The sequence below is a fragment of the Triturus cristatus genome, chromosome 7 (assembly GCF_964204655.1).
Source record: "Triturus cristatus chromosome 7, aTriCri1.1, whole genome shotgun sequence".
Classification (NCBI taxonomy): Eukaryota; Metazoa; Chordata; class Amphibia; order Caudata; family Salamandridae; genus Triturus; species Triturus cristatus.
Genome location: NC_140590.1, coordinates 464,300,016 through 464,320,709, shown reverse-complemented (window position 1 = coordinate 464,320,709; position 20,694 = coordinate 464,300,016). Strand labels below are relative to the sequence as shown.

Sequence of the window (20,694 nt, the reverse complement as noted above, 5' to 3'; positions counted from 1 at the left end):
CTGCTTCCTAGAGGACCTAGGCCTAAAATGACATTATGGACACTCGGGGTTGAAGTGCTGGCAGACGGGGGTGTGCAGCCCACATCTGTGAATGTAATTCCTGGTTCTTCAAGGGACTGCAGAAAGCAGGGGGTTTGGAATGGGAGGACTACAAGGAGATTCTGAGAATCCATGGCAAATGTTTTTACGATATGAAAGAAAATGGAGTAGGAGCTGCTTAGACGGGAATGGGCACCTTATCTCTGGGTTCGCTAGGGTCTGCACAACTAAGGCAGAGATGCTAGAAGGGTACCTGTAAGGTGCAGGGCTGCCGAGGTTGTCGGCAGACTAGCGGCAGCAGCCCGAAGCTCCACTGGAGCTGAAGGAGCTGCAGGAGGTGCCCGAGACCCTCCTGTGGGGAAAAAAAACTGAAGCATATGGCTTTCCAGTTGAAATGTATAAATGGATGTCATCCCATATACTGGACCACTGAATGCAAAACATGATGTATCATATCCCAATGGCAGAATTTCGCTGCCTAGATCAGATGTGTGGCCAATTGGTATGGGGCAGGAAAAGGAGCCAAGTGAAACTAGACATTCTTAAGCTTTCCCTAATGTTGAGTGGATTGGGGCTCCCAGACTTCCTTCTGTATTCTGTGGCAATGCAACTGCAGCACACAATTAGTTGGTTGAAGGATAATCCAAACTGGGAGCGAAATCTATTGGTAAAGGCAAGTGGGCCGTTCTCACTCCCAGAGCTTTTCCTGATGGGTAGAGGAGTCCCTAGGAACTTCCCCTGGCATAGGGTGGTCACTAAGACCTTGCAAAGGGCGCCCTTCACCCATAATCCTGCATTGTAGAGGTTGCGGCCCTTCTCTGCCCTACAGAATGAAATGTCCTACGCCTGGTAGCGCAACAGAGGCTGCAAAACTGTGGACGACCTGTACTGCGATAACAGATTTATCACCTCTGAGCAGGTGCAGGAGCAGCATGCAGTGGAAACAAGGCAATTTTTAAAGTATGCAAGATCATCTCATAAGGCCTGTCAGGTATGGACAACATTTCGGGGCAAATTGAGGGAGCATAGCTTGGTACGGCAGTGGACTGACCAGGTAAGCTGCAAAGGGCTGATCCCACACACACCACACACACACAGGGCACAGCTGGAAGACAAGGGAGTCAAAACAGAGAGGGCGAGTGGAGGCTGCCTGTCCAGATGAGCTGATCCAGCAGGACTGGGGGAAGGCCGGCGAGGCAGTGAAGTCTGTATTATACTCCCTAGATCTACCACTACTGGGTCACCCTGGCATGCTGCCGGCCAGTGAAAATAAAGTAGCAGCTACTGAAACTTGACATTACTAAATGAGGGGACCTGAACAATGAGGGCAGTTTTATTGGGTATGATATGGCCACAAGCAGCGAAAGCCACAGAGCGCGGAATATTGTTCTATATCATCGGCTCAGAGTAACCACTATGGCACTTATCCACACTTTTCCTTAGGAGCCTCCCCACTTTAAACCTCTAGACCTCTTGACATCAGCAACTACTTCTAAATGCTTAGTAACGACTTTGTATAGGTCTTTGCAGTAAGAGGCACCGGTCTAAATATCTAACTTCTGAGACAAATGTAACATTAAGTTACAATCTCCATCCTCTAAAAAAGATGGCAATAGAGCACTTCATTGACCGGATCTCTGTTGCCAAATGGTAGGCTGCATATAAAAAAAGAAAAAAGTAGTTCTCTTAATGAAAGCAGTGAAATGATACAAGCCATCCAATCAAGTGGATGGTAACGAAGCTATCCTTTAGGGGAGAGACAAACAAACACAAGAGGAGCAAAAGAAGAAACCAAGCAAATGAGGTTGACAAAAAAGCCACCCAATGATGAACAATGGGCTGATCCAATGCCCATTGTAAGTATTGGTATTATGCAAAAACAGGTCTATGACAAGATGTATGTAAAGTAGTCTCTAGGAGAGACCTAAAAGTAAAAAAGTGACTCCTGGGATGGTCCAGTTACAAAACAAAATCGCACTGAGTCCAATTCTCACTTGGTACAGAAAGAAGAAGTACGTAGGTAAGGAGGTGGAAGTTAAAGAGGTAAAGGCTGTGCGTTGGTGGGCCTCAAATTGGTTTGTAAATGCAGGCTTTCTTTTTAAGAACAATCACAATGTTACGCAGGGTTTGAAACAGTTGGCAATGGAAAGCGAAACACAAAACCCCATGAAATAAGCTATACCCAATGGGTATGTCCAATGAGACAGTACCCCCACACACCCCTCCCCCACTTCCACCCAGCCTGATAATATAATACGTACCAATTATGGAATGACCGTGGTAAGGCAATTTCGAAAGAGACAGCTTTTCAATCAAAGAGCACACTGTTAACAAAAAAAAAAACACGATCCAGATTACTGCAGAATTCAGTTTAGTCAAAGTAACAACAAACATCAAATTTACATTAGTTAGGTTGCTATCCTTCCCAAACACAAAACCTACTTTATCTGCAAAATATTCAAATGCGTTACACAAAAAGAGAACGGTTTCCACTTTATTTCGTGTTTTGCGTCCTAGTGTGCATTGTTTCGTTTATGGCACTATGCCAGTTTCCACTCACCTTTCAAATTGCCACAGGTGATGTAATTGAAAACTGGGTGCAGAGAAAGTAAGAAGATGAGCCTTGTGCCAGGCAGGAGTGTGACCTGTAGAGTAGCGGGTGGTAAGTGATCCCATGGGCTCTCAGGCCTTTAACAGCATCTATTGTTGGTGCATTCATCTTCCCCACGCCACAGCTCGGTGCAGCTACCCAGTGACTAACAACTCCAAAAGAGGGCTACTGGTGGTGGTCTACAACATAAGCAATTGTTCCTTTTACAGGCAGCACTAGTGGCTATGAAGATCGGTCTCTGACAAACACAGTGCCACATTAGCAGGGTGACTATGAGGCATCGACTATATCCCCTAAAAAACAAATGTTGACACATTTTGGAGATAGTGTTCTTAACTACAAAAAAGAATGTCATGCATTCAATGGAAATAGATGAGTATGCAACCTTACTCCTTGGCTAAGCTCAGACAAACAAGATGGATTCACCAACGTTAAAAAGTAAGGTAGCTAAGGAGTTATATACATTTAAAAAAGGCGAAGTAATATGGGATTGTGGCATAAATTTAAAAAAAAATAATTCTATTTTATAATTTGTTGAGACTGGAATGCAATTTCTCCAAGATACCAAGAAATGGTGAGATAAATATATGTGTTCTATCAGTAAAGGAACCAGAGAGGACAGTCACAACATGGATCCTATATTGTCTTATGTAATGGGAAGGAAACAAATCTACCAAACCCCAATAAAAAGATAAGAATGTTATCATAGGGCCAGGATGATCTAATAAGTTACTACGGTAGAAGGGCCACATGCCTTCAATCCCTACATAAAGAGACCTTCAAAGAGATCTCAGGCCTCAAAATATAGCCTCGAGGGGCTAGACATGAAGGGTGCAAAGGCCCAGATCAATGAAAACCCCTTCCGGTGAGAACATGATTCTCACAAGGCCTGTCTATCACGGATATATTGTAGGGGAAAGCGTAGCAGCTGATCGGGATACAACTTTGAACAAGACATGGGCGCTATCAGCTACATGGTTTTTTGGCATCTGAAAAGACACTTGTTTACACATGCAGTTATTATTACAGTAACAGCATTTCAAAGCTTTGATCCTACACAATGACATTATTTTCAAGTGACATTGATGTTATGTTGAGTCGTTGGTGGAAGGATGACTCCGAAGTAATCAATTGAAATGTACTGTCTGTAGGCAACTGATATCCAGAAAGTACGAAACATACATTTGATGGTAGATGGTAGACAACAGTATCATTATTTTTTTTTAAACCATATTTTATTGGCATTTATACAGTGTCAACACACATATTCATTTGGATGTTCGGATCTAATATCAAGTGTGCATAACGTACCATTGACATTCTCTAGTATGTGTTCATCAACAGTCCCGCAGAAACAAAACTATCCCCCCTCCCCCTTTGAGTTGCACTCTGATAGACAGGCTGTGGTGTGAGGCCCCCAACGTCTGTGTGTTATAATGCTATACCTCCTGATTGTTTTAGGGAGATTGTCCCTCTTGTCCATCGTCTGGGTCCAGTTCTGCCACCCTTGGAGTGCCCGCCCCACTAATATCATCCTGCTCAGTCGCCACCAGTTCACATACAACAACAGTATCAATCTTGAACAGACGTATTTACTTTCAGATGTGTAAAAAAATTACGTGGTCTAATGTGAAAATTATGACTGAACTGCACCGAATGTAATATTCTGTAAATGATTGCATGAATTTATCAAAATATTGAACTGTAAAGCAACAAATGGAACAATGTAAAAACTACATACAGAAATATATTGGAAGTAAAGTTACACTTCATGAAAAGATTCAGTAAAGACGCATTATTGCGCTGTCTTGGGGAAACGAGTTTGGCTACTCATGTTCCTCGGCAATGGCTTCGGTGGGAAGGCAAAGGTGAGCACAAATTAAAGTGAGAAAACTATATTTGAAAAATATTAACGAAACTTATTAAAATGTAATGTAGGTGTGTATAACTAACAAATGTCGACCTTAGGAATACTCTACCAACCACCTACTTCACATAGTCAACTTTTCATAATTTCATAGGTTTAGACAAAGATAGAGTGATATCAACTGGATCTGGCAAGGATCTTTAAATGTGAGAGCTACTGATCCTACCTACTCTTGCAAGGACACATCTAAATCCTTGTCAGGAGACCCCTGTATATGCATGAGTTCAACAGGATGCACTACTACTCTCCCAATGTGAAAGACAGATAAACAACTTGTAATCCCTGAACAATAATCACAGTCGGACTGGGAGAGAAGATAGGCCTGGACACCAAAAGAAAAGTGACCGCCATCAACAAATCAGATAGCGAAAAAAGTTACCCATATCTGCAAACTGGGGCGAAACTTGTAAAGAAGCAGTACGAGTGTTTCCGGTTGGGCAGCGGTTAGCGGGCTAGCTTTTACCCGCAACATCGCTACTTAAACGAATGCCAGAGCGCACGCGCAGTGGGCGCGCTGCCGGCGCGCCAAAGACAAGCCGGCATGCCAAAGGCAAGCCCGTCTGCGCCCGCCCGCGCCTGGACAGGGCCCAGGGCCATATCCCGGGCCCAGGGTCATATCCCGGGCCCAGGGCCATATCCCGGGCCTAGGGCCATATCCCCTGGCTCCTCGTTATCAGATCTACCTGGTAAGAGACTGCATTATTCCAGTAAACAATTGAAAGACATCTGCTCTGCAACTAAGGGACACATGTATCCCCACCTAGACACAGGTTCTCTAACCACGCTTTTCCCTCTCATTTGTCCCAATTGTTTGTTTAAACTGGAACTCCACTCCAAAACGGCCCCTTCACAGATGCCACCTCCGCGCACTATCCAGGATAACATTCACCTAGCTCTTATAAATGCACGCTCCCTAGCTAAGCATAAATACAAAATATCGGATCTCCTAAAAGATCATGATCTTGATATACTTTTTATAACTGAAACCTGGACTGACCCTTCATCTGGACGTGATCTCTGTTCTGCAACACCCGACGGCTACCTGGCTTATAGACAAGATAGACCTATCAAAAAGGGAGGTGGCTTGACAATTATTTATCATGATAAATACCAAGCTAGTGTGGAGACTATGCCTTCACTGGTCTGTGAAGCTTTTAACTTCGCCATTATGCTCACCCACTCACAACCCTTTAAGGGTATTCTGCTCTATCGCCCACCGGGCTCACAGGCAGTTTTTCTCTCCACTCTGGGCAACCTGCTGGAACCCTTAGCATGCGAACCCAATTTCACCATCTTAGGCAATTTTAATTTTTATCTAGAGAACCAGACAGATAATGACACCTCCTCACTGATCACAGAACTAGAGACAGTGGGCCTTACCCAGCTGGTAACTAGCCCCACGCACTCAGCAGGCCACACACTTGATGGTCTGTTCACCAGTAATCAACTAATTTCCCTGAAAAACATCCTGCCTTTAGTCTGGACTGACCACTGCGCAGTTTTATTTAAAATTCACTTAACAAGGAAAGCTACTACGAATTCTATGCTAAATCTTTCCATATTGTTCAAAGCCTGGAACAGCATGGATCAGCTTCTTCTTAAAACTCACCTGCTCTCCACGCAACCTGACTTCACACCCGACCCCGCCTCATCTAACTACTCCGAATGGCTTCATAATGCCTTCAACTCCCTGGTACCACTAAAAAAAGCCTCCAAAAACCGACTAGCCCCTTATGCCCCTTGGTTCTCAGAGGCCCTCAGACTAGAAAAACAACGATGTAGAAACCTCGAGAGGCACTGGCGGACAGATTATGACAATAATGTAAAAATCTGCCCAAGGATGCATTAATTAAGTATAAACTTCTGGTTATACAGGAGAAAAGCAAGTACTACCTTGGACAAATAGACTCCACTCAAGATTCAAATAAACAATTGTACCAGGTAGTAGCCAAGCTATCAGGGCAATCGTCGAACTTCACTATAGCCCCCTCACAATCCCTGTGCAACTCACTTGCCAGCTACTTTTATGAAAAGGTCAATCACATATATGCCAACTTCTCATCTCAACCCAAGACATACGACCAGACTCTGAATCATGACATTTTAGAGTCCTCCCCCTCGTTCTCAGAATTTGATGAAACCTCACCGCATCAGATCGCAAAATTAATTTCCCTTATTAAATCGGGATCCTCCACTGACCCCTATCCACCCTCAGTTTTGAAACCTATCTCCGATCTTATAGCTCCCAACCTCTCTAATATCTGCAATGCGATGGTTAGAACAGGCAGCTATCCACCCATATGGAAAAAGACCATCATCAAGCCTTTGCTAAAAAACACAATCTTGACCCAACTGATACAAACATTTTTAGGCCCATCGCCAGCCTTCCATTCCCAGCAAAACAAAATGAAAAAATCATGAACTCCCAGTTGTCCAAATACATTGAAGAAAATAATTTACTGGATGACACAAAATGTAGTTTCCGTAAGGGCAATGGAACCGAGACAGCCCTCATTAAGGCATCAGAGGAAATTAGGATGGTACTAGATCAAGGTGGTGCAACCGTCCTGGTACTCCTGGACTTATCAGCGGCATTTAACACGGTTGATCATGCTACTTTGATCGACCGTGTCACAACCATCGGTATCAAACACAGGGCCAGAGCCCTCTTAGCCTGCTTCCTGTCTAATCGCACCCAATCAGTGAGTCTTGGTTTCTTTAAATCTTCATCATTCACCCTCCCATGTGGCGTGCCGCAAGGATCATCGCTGAGTCCGACACTATTTAACATCTATGTGTCGGACTTGGCCAGAGTCATCGAAGCACATGGGATAGGTCTCACTTCCTACGCCGATGCAACACAACTGGTGCTGACAGTACACAATGATGGAGGAGCAGTCGCAGCCAATTTTCAGGATGGAATGGTGGCCATCAGTACGTGGATGACTAACAATTGCCTAAAGCTAAACTCTGAAAAAACAGAGGTAATGACTTTTGGAAAACTATCCCCGGCTTGGTCCCCCACCTGGTGGCCTACCAAATTGGGACCACCTCCACTCCCGGTATCTAAGGTCAGAAACTTGGGTGTCATATTTGACGACATGTTGTCCTTCGCAGCTCATCTCAACACTGTTGTCTCATCGTCATTCTACACTCTGAGGATGATAAAAAAACTCTTACCATTCCTACCACTCAGCGTTGGAAAGACCCTTGTCAGTACCTTAGTAATGTCTAAAACGGACTATTGCAATGGTCTCTTCATGAATGCACAGAGTAAGGTCCTCCACAAATTACAGCTGGTCCAGAACTCAGCTGCTAGGATGCTATCAGGGACCCCTAAGTACAAATCCATCGCAAAAGTGCTGCGACAGTTTCACTGGCTTTCTATAAGAAGCCAAATTAAATTCAAGGCCCTCTGTATCGCTTATAAAGCCACGCGTAATACTGGACCTAGGTTCCTGAAGGAAGCTCTTGATGCTTACACCCCCAACAGATCTCTACAGTTATCTACAGCGAACTTGTTGAGGATCTCGCGCACTAAGAAAGCTTCATGGGGTGACAGGCGGTTTACCGTTGCCACCGCCAAACTGTGGCATTCTCTCCCCATCCACATCAAGACCTGCCCGACCCTACTTGCCTTCAGGAAAATTATAAAAACATGGCTTTTTAGCCAATAGTCCGCAGACTGTGTTTCATGCTCGCTGTTCGTAGCGCCGCGACACCTATGGGTATTTGCGCACTTTATAAATTGTATAAAATAAATAAATAATGTAAAGGACAGAGCAAAAGAAATCTGTGCATGTCATTTTTTTCTTTGCAATGCCTCCTTAAAAAGAAGGACACCCACATATGCATGGTAAAACAATGGATGGGAAGTCGATAATTTGGAAATAGCAAGACATATCTTTGCTTCACATATTTTACAACGTGCCAGTCTGAGGTTGACCCTGCCATATTACTGGAAACAGTGCCACGTTCCCTCTCCCACCACAGTAGAGAAATGGTAGTCCACTGAGGTACCAAAGCCCTTAAAACAAGTCCCAGTGTTCACGGAACCAGAGATGAGAAAGAGGCATGAACCATGACCCTACGCAGAACCAACAACAGAATGCATGATGGTAAAAATTAAAAGGGGGCTGAGCAGATAGAGGGAGCTGGAAAAGTCATGGAGATATACATATAATGAGGAAAGATAAAGGGTTGAATATAAACTAGGGTGCTGTGATCTGTCTCTTTAAGGGGGCACAAAATACACTCTGAGAGACAATCTGTTCACTGAAATGTTCATGTTGCATCCATTAACAGCAAACCAATGTACTTCCAATGTGGGTCTCAACAAGGGGAGCGTACACTACATATGCCCTTACAAAAATAAGGGCATATGTTTTCCTATTATCTTCAATGGTAGTGCTCAATATTGCTCTTCTGACATCACCAAAAAGAGTTCCAAGAGAGACTCCAATACTGGTGTGGTTCCTCCATTACAGCAAGATGGTAAAGGAATTTGGTGGGTGTCTATCTTGCAGGATCAACTATGGCACACAGTTAATGCAGGTAATATGAAAGATACTCTGAAGTGGCTGAAGGAAAGGTCACAGGTTTAAGGATTGTATGTCCTGGGTGCAGCAAGAGAAGGCGTGCGTCCCTACGAATTTGGTTGATTGAATTGAGGTCTTTCTTAATTAAAACGTAACCAAGTCACCCTATCTCTCAGATTTGAAGAGATGCTGTCAATTAAACAGAAAGTCCAACAGTACATATGAATCAAGCATCCTGGGACCAGTTTCGTGTACCACCCTTCATCAGTCAGGCCAGTTTGAATCCAGTGGCACAGTGAGCCCGAGACCCACGTCTGGGGTGGCATGGTGAGCAAAAGAATAATGGATTTAACCCAGATCTCTTGACTGGGGGTGAATGTTTGATTTTTTGGGCATTCAACCAGTTGTCGAGACAGGGGAAGATTGGCATCACTGATCTGCGCAGATGAGCTGCGACCACCGCCATCTCCTTGGTGAACACCCAAGGGGCATTAGTGAGGCCAAAGGGGAGCACCATACACTGAAAGTGTTTGCTGCCTACCGTGAACCACAGGTAGCACCGATGGGCAGGCAGAACGCGAATGTGAAAATAGGAGCCTGCAATTCCAACATTACCTTCCGGTCTCCGGGGTCTAGGGCAGACATGACCTGACCCAGAGTGAGCATTTTTAACTTTTCCTTTTTGAGGAATTAGTTGAGGAATCGCAGATCTAGAATAGGATGAAGGCCTTTGTCCTTTTTCGGGACCAGAAAGTAGCGGGAATAGCAGCCACAGCCTACTTCTGGCGTCAGAACCTTCTCTAAGGCTCCCATGGCCAAGAGACCCCCGACTTCCTCCTGAAGCAAGTTCAGGTGGTCCTCCATCATCCAGTCATAAGTATGAGGCATGGATCAATCAATCAGGGTCTGTAAAGTGTGGCTTCTCACTGTGAGTGTCTCAAAGGGGGGAAGGAGGGATGCTGATCAGTCTGGGCGCTGGGGTTCAGTCGAAGAGCCAGGTCTTGAGATCCTTCCTGAATTGGACCAGTGATGGGAAGAGGCAGGGTGTTCCAGGTCTTGGCAGCAAGATAGGAAAAGGATCTCCCTCCAGTTCTGGTCTTACGAATCCGTGGGACAGTGGCCAGGGCCATTTGGGCGGAGAAGAGGTGTCTGGTGGGTACATGGAATGAGAGGCAGTGGTTTAGATATGCTGGTCCTGCGTCATGGAGGGCTTTGTAGGCATGTGTGAGGAGCTTGAAAGTGATTCTTTTGTTGACTGGGAGCCAGTGGAGTTCTTGAAGGTGTTCGGTGATGTGGCTGCAGCGGGGGATGTTGAGGACCAGTCTGGCTGCAGCGTTTTGAACGTTCTGTAGTTTCTTGAGGAGTTTGAGTTACCCCAGAGTGCGTTACCGTAGTCGAGTCTTCTGCTGATGAGTGCATGGGTGACCATTTTTCTGCATTCAGTGGGGATCCATCTGAAGGTCTTTCAAAGCAGGCGACGTGTGTGGTAGCATGATGAGGAGATGGCGTTGATGTGGCTATTCATTTTGAGCGAAGAGTCCAGTATGATGCTGAGGTTTTGTGTGTGGTCACTGGGTGGGTGGGAGGGGGGTGTTCCATGTGCGGCATGCTTTCAGGAGTTGTCCCACACTGAGGGGGTGGGATCCAGGATGAGGACTTCAGTCTTGTTGAGCTGAGTTTGAGGCAACTGTCTTTCATCCAGGTGGCAACGGCATTCTTCCCGCTGTGGAAGTTGATTCAAGCGGCTGTAGGTTTGTTGGTGAGGGAGATGATCAGCTTGGTGTCATTGGCATAGGAGACAATGTTTAGTCTGTGGTTCCTGTTGATAGCTGCTAGAGGGTCTTGTAGACGTTGAGAGGGTGTGGCTCAGCACTGGGGCACCTCACAGCTGATCTCTGTGAGTTCTGAGAGGAATGGTGGTAGTCTGACTCGCTGTGTTTGACTGGTGAGGAAGGAGTGGATGCAGTCCAAGGCCTTGTTGCGGATGCCGGCGTCGTGGAGTTTTGTGATTAGGGTGGGGTGGGAGACAGTGTCGAAGATGGCTGAGAGGTCTAGAGGGATGGAGGGAAGGGTAGTCTCGAAAGGTAGGGAGGAGACCTTTCGGAATATCTGAAGAACCCACTTGTCTGATGTAACGTTTCACCAGTTGTGGAGATAATGGCTGATTCTGCCACCAACCGGCCTCCCATGATCCTGAAGGGCCTGACTAGGAAGGTTTAGAGGCTGAAGGGGGAGGAGTGGACTGACTGGACCTCTGGCCACCTGAACCATGGGATCAAAAGAAGCAATGCAGAGGTTGCTGAACTTGCGCGGTCTTGTGGCTGTGGTATGGCTGGCGAGGCTGAAAGCTCTTTCCGTGGCCAGGAAAGGGACAAAAAGCAGACGGGGACAGGTGGTCGCTGAGAGGCCCAAAGACTTGGCCATAGCCCACGAGTTATTAAAGCGCCCCAGGGCCATATCTGTCTGGCCTCCGAAGAGACTGGCGACATCAAAGGGCATGTACATAAGGGAAGCCTGGACGTCCCCAGGAAAGTGAGTCAGTGGTGTCAAGCCCACAACAAATGGTGAACTTGGCCGCATCTCGCCTGTCCGATACCGCTTGGGAGAGAAAGGCCTGGGTCTCCTCCGGAACCTGTGGCAGCACCTGCACAACCGTTTCCCAGAAAGAGTGGGGTAACGGCCCAATACACATTTAGTGTTCACTTACCGCAACGTAAGGTTGGCTGAAGAAAAAATCTTCTTGGCCCAACTATCTAGCCTCTGAGATTCTCTGTTCGGGGGTGTGAAGGGGAACACGCCTTGTGAGGTAAAAGCTTGGACCACCAAGTTCTCGAGGTACGATGGTTGGTGAGGGATTTTGGGTCGCCCAGTGCAGGACAATGGTGGCAGACGATGATCGTCTTCACAGGAGCCCCTGTGCTGGGCTTGGACCAGGTGACTGCAGTTGAAAAGCAGAAGGGGTTCCGAGGAGGAGACACCCAGCTGCAGGATGTCCGTCAAGATGCTAGTCCCGACGTCCACCAAAGGGAGCATAAGGTCCAGGACGTTGGCTGTCCTTCTCACCACCATAGAGTAGGAAGCTCCCTCCTCCATAGCCACAGTAGGGAGAGAAAGCAGGCCAGAATCCGGGAAGGAATCCAGTCCACTGGCCTCACCCTGTTTCCTAATACCAGTCCATTTCATGCTCAGGCTCCCAAATCTCCTCCATTCCTAGCCCCTCAAAATAAGTCTGAGGAACTGACCTAGGACCCAAGGGTGCAGTTGGTGCAGGAATCAGTATCAAAAGGCGCCAATCCAGCTCTGGGTCATTAGGGGTAAGGACGGGACTGGTGCTGCTGGGGGGGGGGGGCCGGCGGCGTCTGGAGTCTTGTTACGGGGCCGTTATCAGGGAAGGTCAAAGGCATACGACCCGTACTGGTCCGGATCCATCGGAAGCCACTAGCTCGGAAACTGATGAAGCACCTCCTGAGCCTCAGGGGCCTGAAGGCACGCTGGGAGGGTCAGGTCGCCCAAACATGAGGGACATGGCGTCACAGAAATCTTTAAGCTAGGCAGGGGTTGCTCTGGCTCCTGGAAATGCAGGGAAGCGCAGAGCCGATCCATTCGCAGGTTCTGCAGAACGAGCCTAAAGCGTTGAGGCTCTTCCACCACATCGGTTGATAGATGGGAAGAAGAGGAAGCATGCTTCGACTTCTTATGTTTTTTATGCCTCTCACCAGACCGACTCGACAAGTTCAAGCAGGGGGACGAGGCCCTAGGACTCCCTGAACGGCACCCGGACCAACCTATCGACCAGAAACAAACCCTCCGGGGCGAGCGATGTTGAGTCGATCGCTGGAAGCAATCAGCTTCAGGGACCACTCCCTCAAAGCTTTCAGAGCCATAGCCTGGCAGTGGGAGCCTGACATTGAGTTGTGGTCAAGCTCCAGGCACCAGAGACAAATTAAGTGTGGATACACTACCGACATGGCACGGTGGCAGGCGCCGCATGGTTTGAATCCAGAGATGATCTTTGACATTGAGGGAAAACCTACACACCAAAAATTGTAAACCGTCAAAAAAAAAACTGTCAGAAGGTAACAGAGGGTGGCTCTCTGCATGGATCTGCACTAGCTGGCGCGGATAGAAAAGAACGTACATCAACGTGCTGAAGTGGCACCTATATAGGTGATGCGGATGTCACTTTCGGCGCGAACAATGCGGACGACACACGGAGCCACCTACCGTCGCTCAAGGGTATTGCTCGAGAAAAAGTCTTCTTCATCCAGCCTGACACCTGGGATATTCGAAGGTAAGGAATCTGCGGCTAGATGTCTCTCTCAGATAGGCGAGATAGGAGAGAACATCTTGAATGAAATAGCCAGTTGTAAAACATGGGAAAGAAGACTACATAGTCAAGGAGAACATGGCAAGTCAGAGAGCAATTGTTTGAACTTAGCAGGAAGTTTCAATAATTAGAGTCAAGTGCAAAGACAGATAATTTAGATATAGTTGGAATAAATGTGTTTTCAATCTCCTTCCAAATGCCAGGAGAGAGGTGTGTGTCCTCGGTTCCACTGGGAGTGAGTCACAGAATAAGGTTGGTGCACCTGAGAAGGACCATCTCATAGTTTGGGGTGTTATGAATTTCGGCATTTTGAGCAGCGATTCTTTACATTAAGGGCATTTTATTGCCAATGGAAGCGGTCCCTGGTTTTAGCAAAGAGATAATATGTCTTGCTTTTGATGTCTTAAAAGTCTGATTACAGCAAGAGGTGCAAAAGTAGTTTTGTAGAAGTTTCCAGTAACATAATTTTCAGAGCTTCTGTTCAGTCTTCTAAAACTTTAATAAAATTTGCAGCATACAGACTTACAAGTAATAAGAATGAATGCCACGTGTATTGTCTTGACACTTTCTGCAGGAGCTGGAAAGAAGTGCCCTTCAGACGTTTTTTCAATGAACTAGGTCTGCACAGACACTCTAAAAGGCATGACCATTTGCATCAACAAAGTGATCAACCAGTCCCAAGCTTCTACCTAGTCATGGTTGACTGTTCCTCTTAGTCAGGGCTACTGGAATTATGCGATTCTGCTGCTGCCATGTTTTCCGCATAGTTATGGATTTGCTACATAATCCCTCATCTCCTGCATAATCTACAGATTTTAACAAAAAATGTGTTCGCTCGGATCAAAAGTTACTAAAAATGAAGCAACACTTATTGCAGGGCAGTGGAGGGCCTTTAACATAGGGTGACTGGTCATTTTTCAGTTACGTATTGATCAATCAATCAGGATTTGTAAAGCATGGCTAATCAACCGTGATGGTATTGGTGTGTTTGGGTGCTAAACTGACACCAGTGAGGTTAAACCCAGTTTTAAATTGTGTAAAAATAAAATAATGAAATCATACAATCACATAACAGCATTATGCCACATATTTCGCCTTTTTGTGCCACATTTTACAGTCAACGCTACCGCATACTTCCAGTGACCTTGCTCCCGGTTCACCTTATTTAACATTTGCCAACCCATTTGTGACAAATGTTTTTGCAGAAAGGTTGTGCTAAACTGTCCCCTTTGGCCATCTAAATTAGTTGGATGTTTCTGTTGCAGAGTCTCATGCTTTCTTAAACTCACCTGCTGGTCTCATAAGTTCACCGCCAAGCCCTCTGAAAAAGAAGCACACAATCATGTTGTTAACACTCACATTAGATCATCAAGCCACAGTTAAAATACGGAGATTAACTATTACCTATTGCAGCAGTGGTGAGAGCAAAATCGCAACAACCCACCCTGTACATATTCTAATGTTCAAATGACTATATTAGGTGGGTGCTCTTGCTGTAGCAAAGTGTGAAACATGGAAATTACGATATAATTACCAAGTGTTATGCATAATACTACACTGGAGCACGCCACTAAAGCAAATTCAACATAGTTGCTTAAATTGAAATAGTCAACAGTTTGAACACTTGAAAGAGTATCAAAATATATTACATTCATGAAGTACATACAAAAAAATACTTTTTTAAAAAATACTTTTTTAGTATGTATGGCAATTGTAACATTCCAAACACAGGAAACAAAACAGACAAATCTTACAAACAGGTAATAAATAATACAAGCCCAAAAGCCTGGCAGCGAAATGCCAGAATAGAAACTACTGGGCAGTTAAATACAAACAAATACACAGTACGAGGTATTCAGATTTTTCTTGCATAACATCTGATGAATGATGCAGCCATGCTGCAAAAATGCTGAATTTGCTTTTGATCGTGTGCTCCAGTATAATATTATAAAATGCGGAGACTGTAAATGAAGAGCAAAATTAGAATAAAAATTATTTTTAATAAAGTTGAGTTTGTAGAAAAGGTCTAATTTCACCTAGTCATCTACATGTGGTTATTATCTACGGAGGTCAAAACAAGTATTGCAGAATTTAATGCAGGTACAGGGTGGGGGAAGAGTCGGCTGGCATCTATGGGTAGAGGGGTTGCACAAATAACATTTTTAAAAATCTTTAAAATACTTACCGAACTAGAAAGGAGCTCCTTGCTCCGGACGTCCTTGTCATGACTGCAGCCAGGCCACCAGGAAACTCCCTTGACCAATCCTGGAGCAGCTCTCATGCAGCATGAGAGCAGAGCTCTGATTGAAGGGAGCGGCCCCAATCGGAGATCCACAACGCTCAGGAGGCTTGCACGTGCTCTAAACGAGCAGTCTTGAGACAGCTGGGTTAGAAATGTTTAAAGTGCCCGTGTGGCTGGCCATCGCAAGACGGCCGGCCAAAAAGACATGCGCACTTTAATAAGTGTGCCCACCCTCCTTCCTGCTGCTATCACTCCGCAGCGGCCCGCCCTCGTTCTGATGCTCAGTTCGGGACTGGGGATAAAAATTAAAATGGTAATGAATTACCATTTTTTTTTTTCATTTTGGGGGCATTTAAGTGTGGCGATGCTCCTTCGCTTCAACGGAGGAGCCGCCCCCGATTAGGGGAGGTTATAGGAGAATTGATGCTTTCAGTCGGTATCCTTGCACCAATTTCTGGTGATTACAAGTTTTTACTTCAAAATGAAGAGTAACTAATCAGACCTGGTAATACCATGTAGTTTCCTGGGCAGTTATCCATGATCATAACACAAAGAACCTGAGGAGAGGGTCCAAGGGAGACAATTTAAAGACCTGTGAGAAGTGATTCCCCTTACACTATAATCATAACACAAGACTTCTCGGGTCTATGCTAGCATATGTTCCGCAGAGAACAGCGTTGGGTTTATAGGTTTAAAAGTGATACCACAGGGCTGAACGAAGAGATTCCCTGGCTATCACTGTGAGTACACGAATATGGCCCAAAATTACATATAAGTTCCAGACATACCAATGCTAAATATCATGCAAAACACCTACCATTTTTTTTTAGAAATTCCTAACACTATGCTAGGTTACTACTTAGTCAGTGTCTGCCTGCCATTACAATACACCAAGCCATACATGTGCAAATCTAATTTTATTAGTACATATCAAATTTCATATGCCTCAAAAAGAATATCCTGTGCAATATCGCCTCGCTCGCAGCGGTATCTCTGAAATAAGATCACAGCATATCTATCATAGATGTTGTCCAAAGAAAGGGTTGACACTCTATGGATATTAGCACCCATTGTTGTTTTTGATCTAGTCAACGTTGGTTTTGCGACAAACGTTAAACGACATCATGTTTGCCAACCCATGTTGATAAAGCTTTACGAAATCAATTTAGACTAGTGTACAACATCCAGCGTGCGCAGAATAAATACAATATCGCGCATGCGCTTTGGTAGAGACAATCTTGCTCGCACATGCGCACCAATGTCATCAGGCAACTGAACAGGACACCTTTAGGTCCTGGCATAACATGACACAGGTTTTCTTGCTAGTATTTAAGTGCCATGGAATCCTCCCGTCGGTACCTCTGGTTGCAGCTCATGTACCACGACGGGCTACCAACGGAGAGGTGAGTCAGGCGACAGTATGATTGTTGGCGTGGTTATTAAGTAAAGACTGAGTTGACCTGTGAGCGTTTATACAAGAGGTATTGCTACTCAGACACCGTTAATGAGACTAGGCAAATACACTGTGAACAAGCGGTGGCCTCACAAATTGTTTTAACATGTAGCACATATTGAGACAGAGTATCTTACTGCCTTTTTAGCTCGTTTTATTTACTGAAAGGAGCATGTTTTTGGCAGCGGTAGCCTCTATTTTAGGCACGACATGGGGCGCATTTAAAGACAGTACTAAGGTTCTTTAGCACCTTTGTTTTCAGGCAGTTCTTATTTCGTCTACAGCGCATTTTTTGCACCTCATTTTTCAGGCTTAGCTTGTAGTTAATACAACGCGCAATGAAATTCAACTAGGTGCGCATTTATACATATTTTCTATAAGTAAATTTTCTTGACAAAAAACAAGCTTTTTTGCGGAGTATCCAATTTATCTGTAAGGGTAAAGAGAGGGTAAAGAGTGGTAGTAATTCCGTTTCCATTAAAGGAACTCTTGGTTTTTAATATAAGTCTAGAAGTTAATATCTGCCAACACAATTGTATCAACCTGTTAATAGCCTTGGCCACTAATGATGGGGCTAGGCACACTACTAACTGCTAATAGTCCGTCTTTCACTGTGTCACTAATTGTAAGGTTCACTACCAGCACACCCCTCCTTTTTAACAGACAAGTGTTCGCACTACGTATGATTATTGTGTGACACATGATCTTCTATTTTACAGAGCGACGCCCCCTTCCCCGAGGTGTTACCTGGTTGAGGTGGGGCTACTTATCCTTCAATTTGGGTGAGTAGATTGAAGAAGAGTACAATGTTTCTACTCAATAGGATATGATAATAATCCATGAACACTAGCTTTGACAGTGTGGAAACAATGTATTGTGGTGTTGTTTTGACCTGTTGCATATTTTTTTTTGTGTCTCACGTTTACAGATAAGTTCCAGTAATACCGAACTTTACATAGGATTACTGGTTTTGTATCACCTTATTCATTTATTTCCTCTTTCACATAAGCAGCAGCTTTGTTTATTTACTCTGGTCCTGATGAAAGCCTAGATACTATTAGAGATCACATAGGCTGAAACATGTTGACCGTTGTTCACATCTTAGCAGTTTAAATCTATACTACTTTGCACTATTTTTTAACCCTGCCAGTTCGGGCAAGTCAATAAAGAGTTTTTTGTCCCCAATAGGTAGTTTTAGACTCACTCATCTTCTCACTCATACCTTGCGCTGCACCCTCACGACACCTTTCGCTCACATATAGGATTTTAGCATCCTCATCAGTTTAGGACAATCTGGAAACATCCCAGAGCTCCTACCGCACAGTGAGGGAGTTGTAGCCCTCAGTGGGACTTGGTTTTCCCATTGGGAGGAGAAGCCCCTATGAGGAAGCATGCCACCTATGGTGGGTGAGGGCATTCGTCCTAAAAGGGATTGCTCCCCTCTGGGGTTTTATTGAGAGACATGAACTCACTTTTCCTTTGTTGAAATACTGGTCATATGCTAGCATAGACCCGAGAAGTCTTCAGTTATTAATGATCCCTGGAGAAGGGGTTAGCAGGGAATCTGCTTGTTATCATCGTCTTGTCCTTCCATAGCATGTATAAAACAGATGTTCTCACCGAACTCAATAAAAATCAGTGTACTGCAAGAAAATGAAAAGCGGAGTCATTTTGCCTTACCCATAGTTAAACTTACAGGCTACAGCAGTTTTAAAACAGGTTTCAGTAGCAAATGCATTCACTCACTAAATAGCCTTACTGGTTTGATTCTGGCATTGCTAGTGGTACCTTTTGACCGATGGGTAGAAGTAACTTCATTGAATATTTTTTATTAAGCATTTTATATTTAGTTACACTCAAATTATCATAATAGAAATCATAACTAACCAGTTGGACGTGAGGGAAAATAGGAAAGTCACAGAGTGTATAAATGTGGGGGACATAGCATGGTTTTAACATTCTTACCATGCTGACTAGTATACAGTTGTAGTTCTCTTTGTAGACATCAATCTCATGTAGGGGTCTCAGAAATGATCAAGCTGCTATGGCCGAGTAAAAACCTGTGTCTTGTACTGGTGGTAAAAGCTGTTTTTCAGAACTCAGAGTTTGGTCTAAACATGGTCATGAACGGGGAAAGGGGGGGGGGGGGTTGTTTTGCACGCCGGTCTTACTTGTGAAGTGCGATTGAGCATGGTTTCTACTACCTCTCGTGGGCACTTACTAAAGAGGGTTGAATACTGCAGGAGTTCAAGCCTCTGGTGGTTCTGGGTATAGGGTGCTTAATGAAAGGCTCTCAAGAAAGGGGTAAAAAAAAATCCTTAAATAGGGCTATTTGGTCATTGATCTTATAGATTGATTTCTCAAAGGAGGCCAGCGTTGCAATTGATTTAGACCATTCAATTATAGTCTGAAACGACTGGGATTATATGTATTATGGCCAATACCAATGAAGAGTGCAGCCATGTTCTGCAGTGAGCGTGTATCCCCTCTATGTAATCCATGAAGGGCGACTGTACCAGGCAGTTGCAGCTTTTCCAAGATCTGATCCCTATATGATGATATACCCGGCAGGGCTATATAGGATGTGCGTCAACCCTATACTTTGTTGTCCACATTTCCAGCAACCTGGCTTTCTGTAGCGTGTTTGGAGTCCAGTACCATTACTGTATACTCTTACAGTACTTCAATTTTCACATTGCTTCCCTTGGCCTTGTGGCATGAGTGTTTAAAAGGTGTGCCCACTCTTCCTCAGTATAGTGTTTTTCTGTGGAGACTGACCAAATGCGGTGTGCTTGCATGTGGTTTTGAATAAAGCTCTTCAATAATCGAGCTATGAAGCCCAGAACTTGGTTTCTTATAAACTTCCTACTGGACCAGAGATACTTATGTATATTTTTTGCCTCTTTAGAAGTGCGTATGTCCAGTATTGATTTTCTCCAAAGTCATAGTCCTCTCACAGAACTGAGAAAGTCTTCAGCACGCCATCATCACTTGCTGTAGAGTCTGCATACCTTCAGAGGATCACTCTTTCTAATGTAAGGGAGAGTTGTAAATGGGTAGATGTGCATTGCACCAGAGACGGGCACCCAAGTCTTAGCTAGTGTGTAACAGATTTTAATACAAGTACAGTCCATAGAGAGATGATTCTCTTCTGCTACCCGGAGATCTTTGGTATGATCAATGTAAAAAGACAGAGACCAATCTGAATACAGACAGTGGAGCCTCTTCTCTTCCTTAGAAGGATGAGGGGGAGGGAAAGATGTCAGCAACGTGATGTTTTGGCCGAAGTGGGAAGCGTTCACCTTCAGCAGGAAGGATGCACTAGTCCGAAGAACCAGTTTGTCCAAGTAGAAGCTGGGGTATGGAGTGTATGGAGGGTTAACTGAAAAAGCTTGAAGCTCACTGACCCTTCTGGATGATGTAATGGCCACTAAGAGTCAGGAGTCTTAGCAGACAGCAATCTAAGGGCTCGAATGGGAAGCCCATGGAAACCGTTAGGACCAAATTAAGGTCCCATTGGGGAATGATGAAAGGGGTAGAAAGGAACAACTGTTGCA

The 20,694-nt window shown here is 44.8% G+C and overlaps 1 protein-coding gene across 1 annotated transcript in view; it reads right to left on the bottom strand.

Moving 5' to 3' along the window:
* Positions 1–20,694, bottom strand: part of TBCD (tubulin folding cofactor D) — a 2,329,415-nt gene that overhangs the window by 894,760 nt on the left and 1,413,961 nt on the right. Inside the window, exons 24-25 of the mRNA XM_085616794.1 lie at positions 14,732–14,763; positions 2,301–2,363 (exon numbers count right to left, since the gene is read on the bottom strand). Of these exons, the coding sequence (XP_085472920.1) occupies positions 2,301–2,363; positions 14,732–14,763 (95 nt within the window). The remainder of the gene's footprint in view (positions 1–2,300; positions 2,364–14,731; positions 14,764–20,694) is intronic.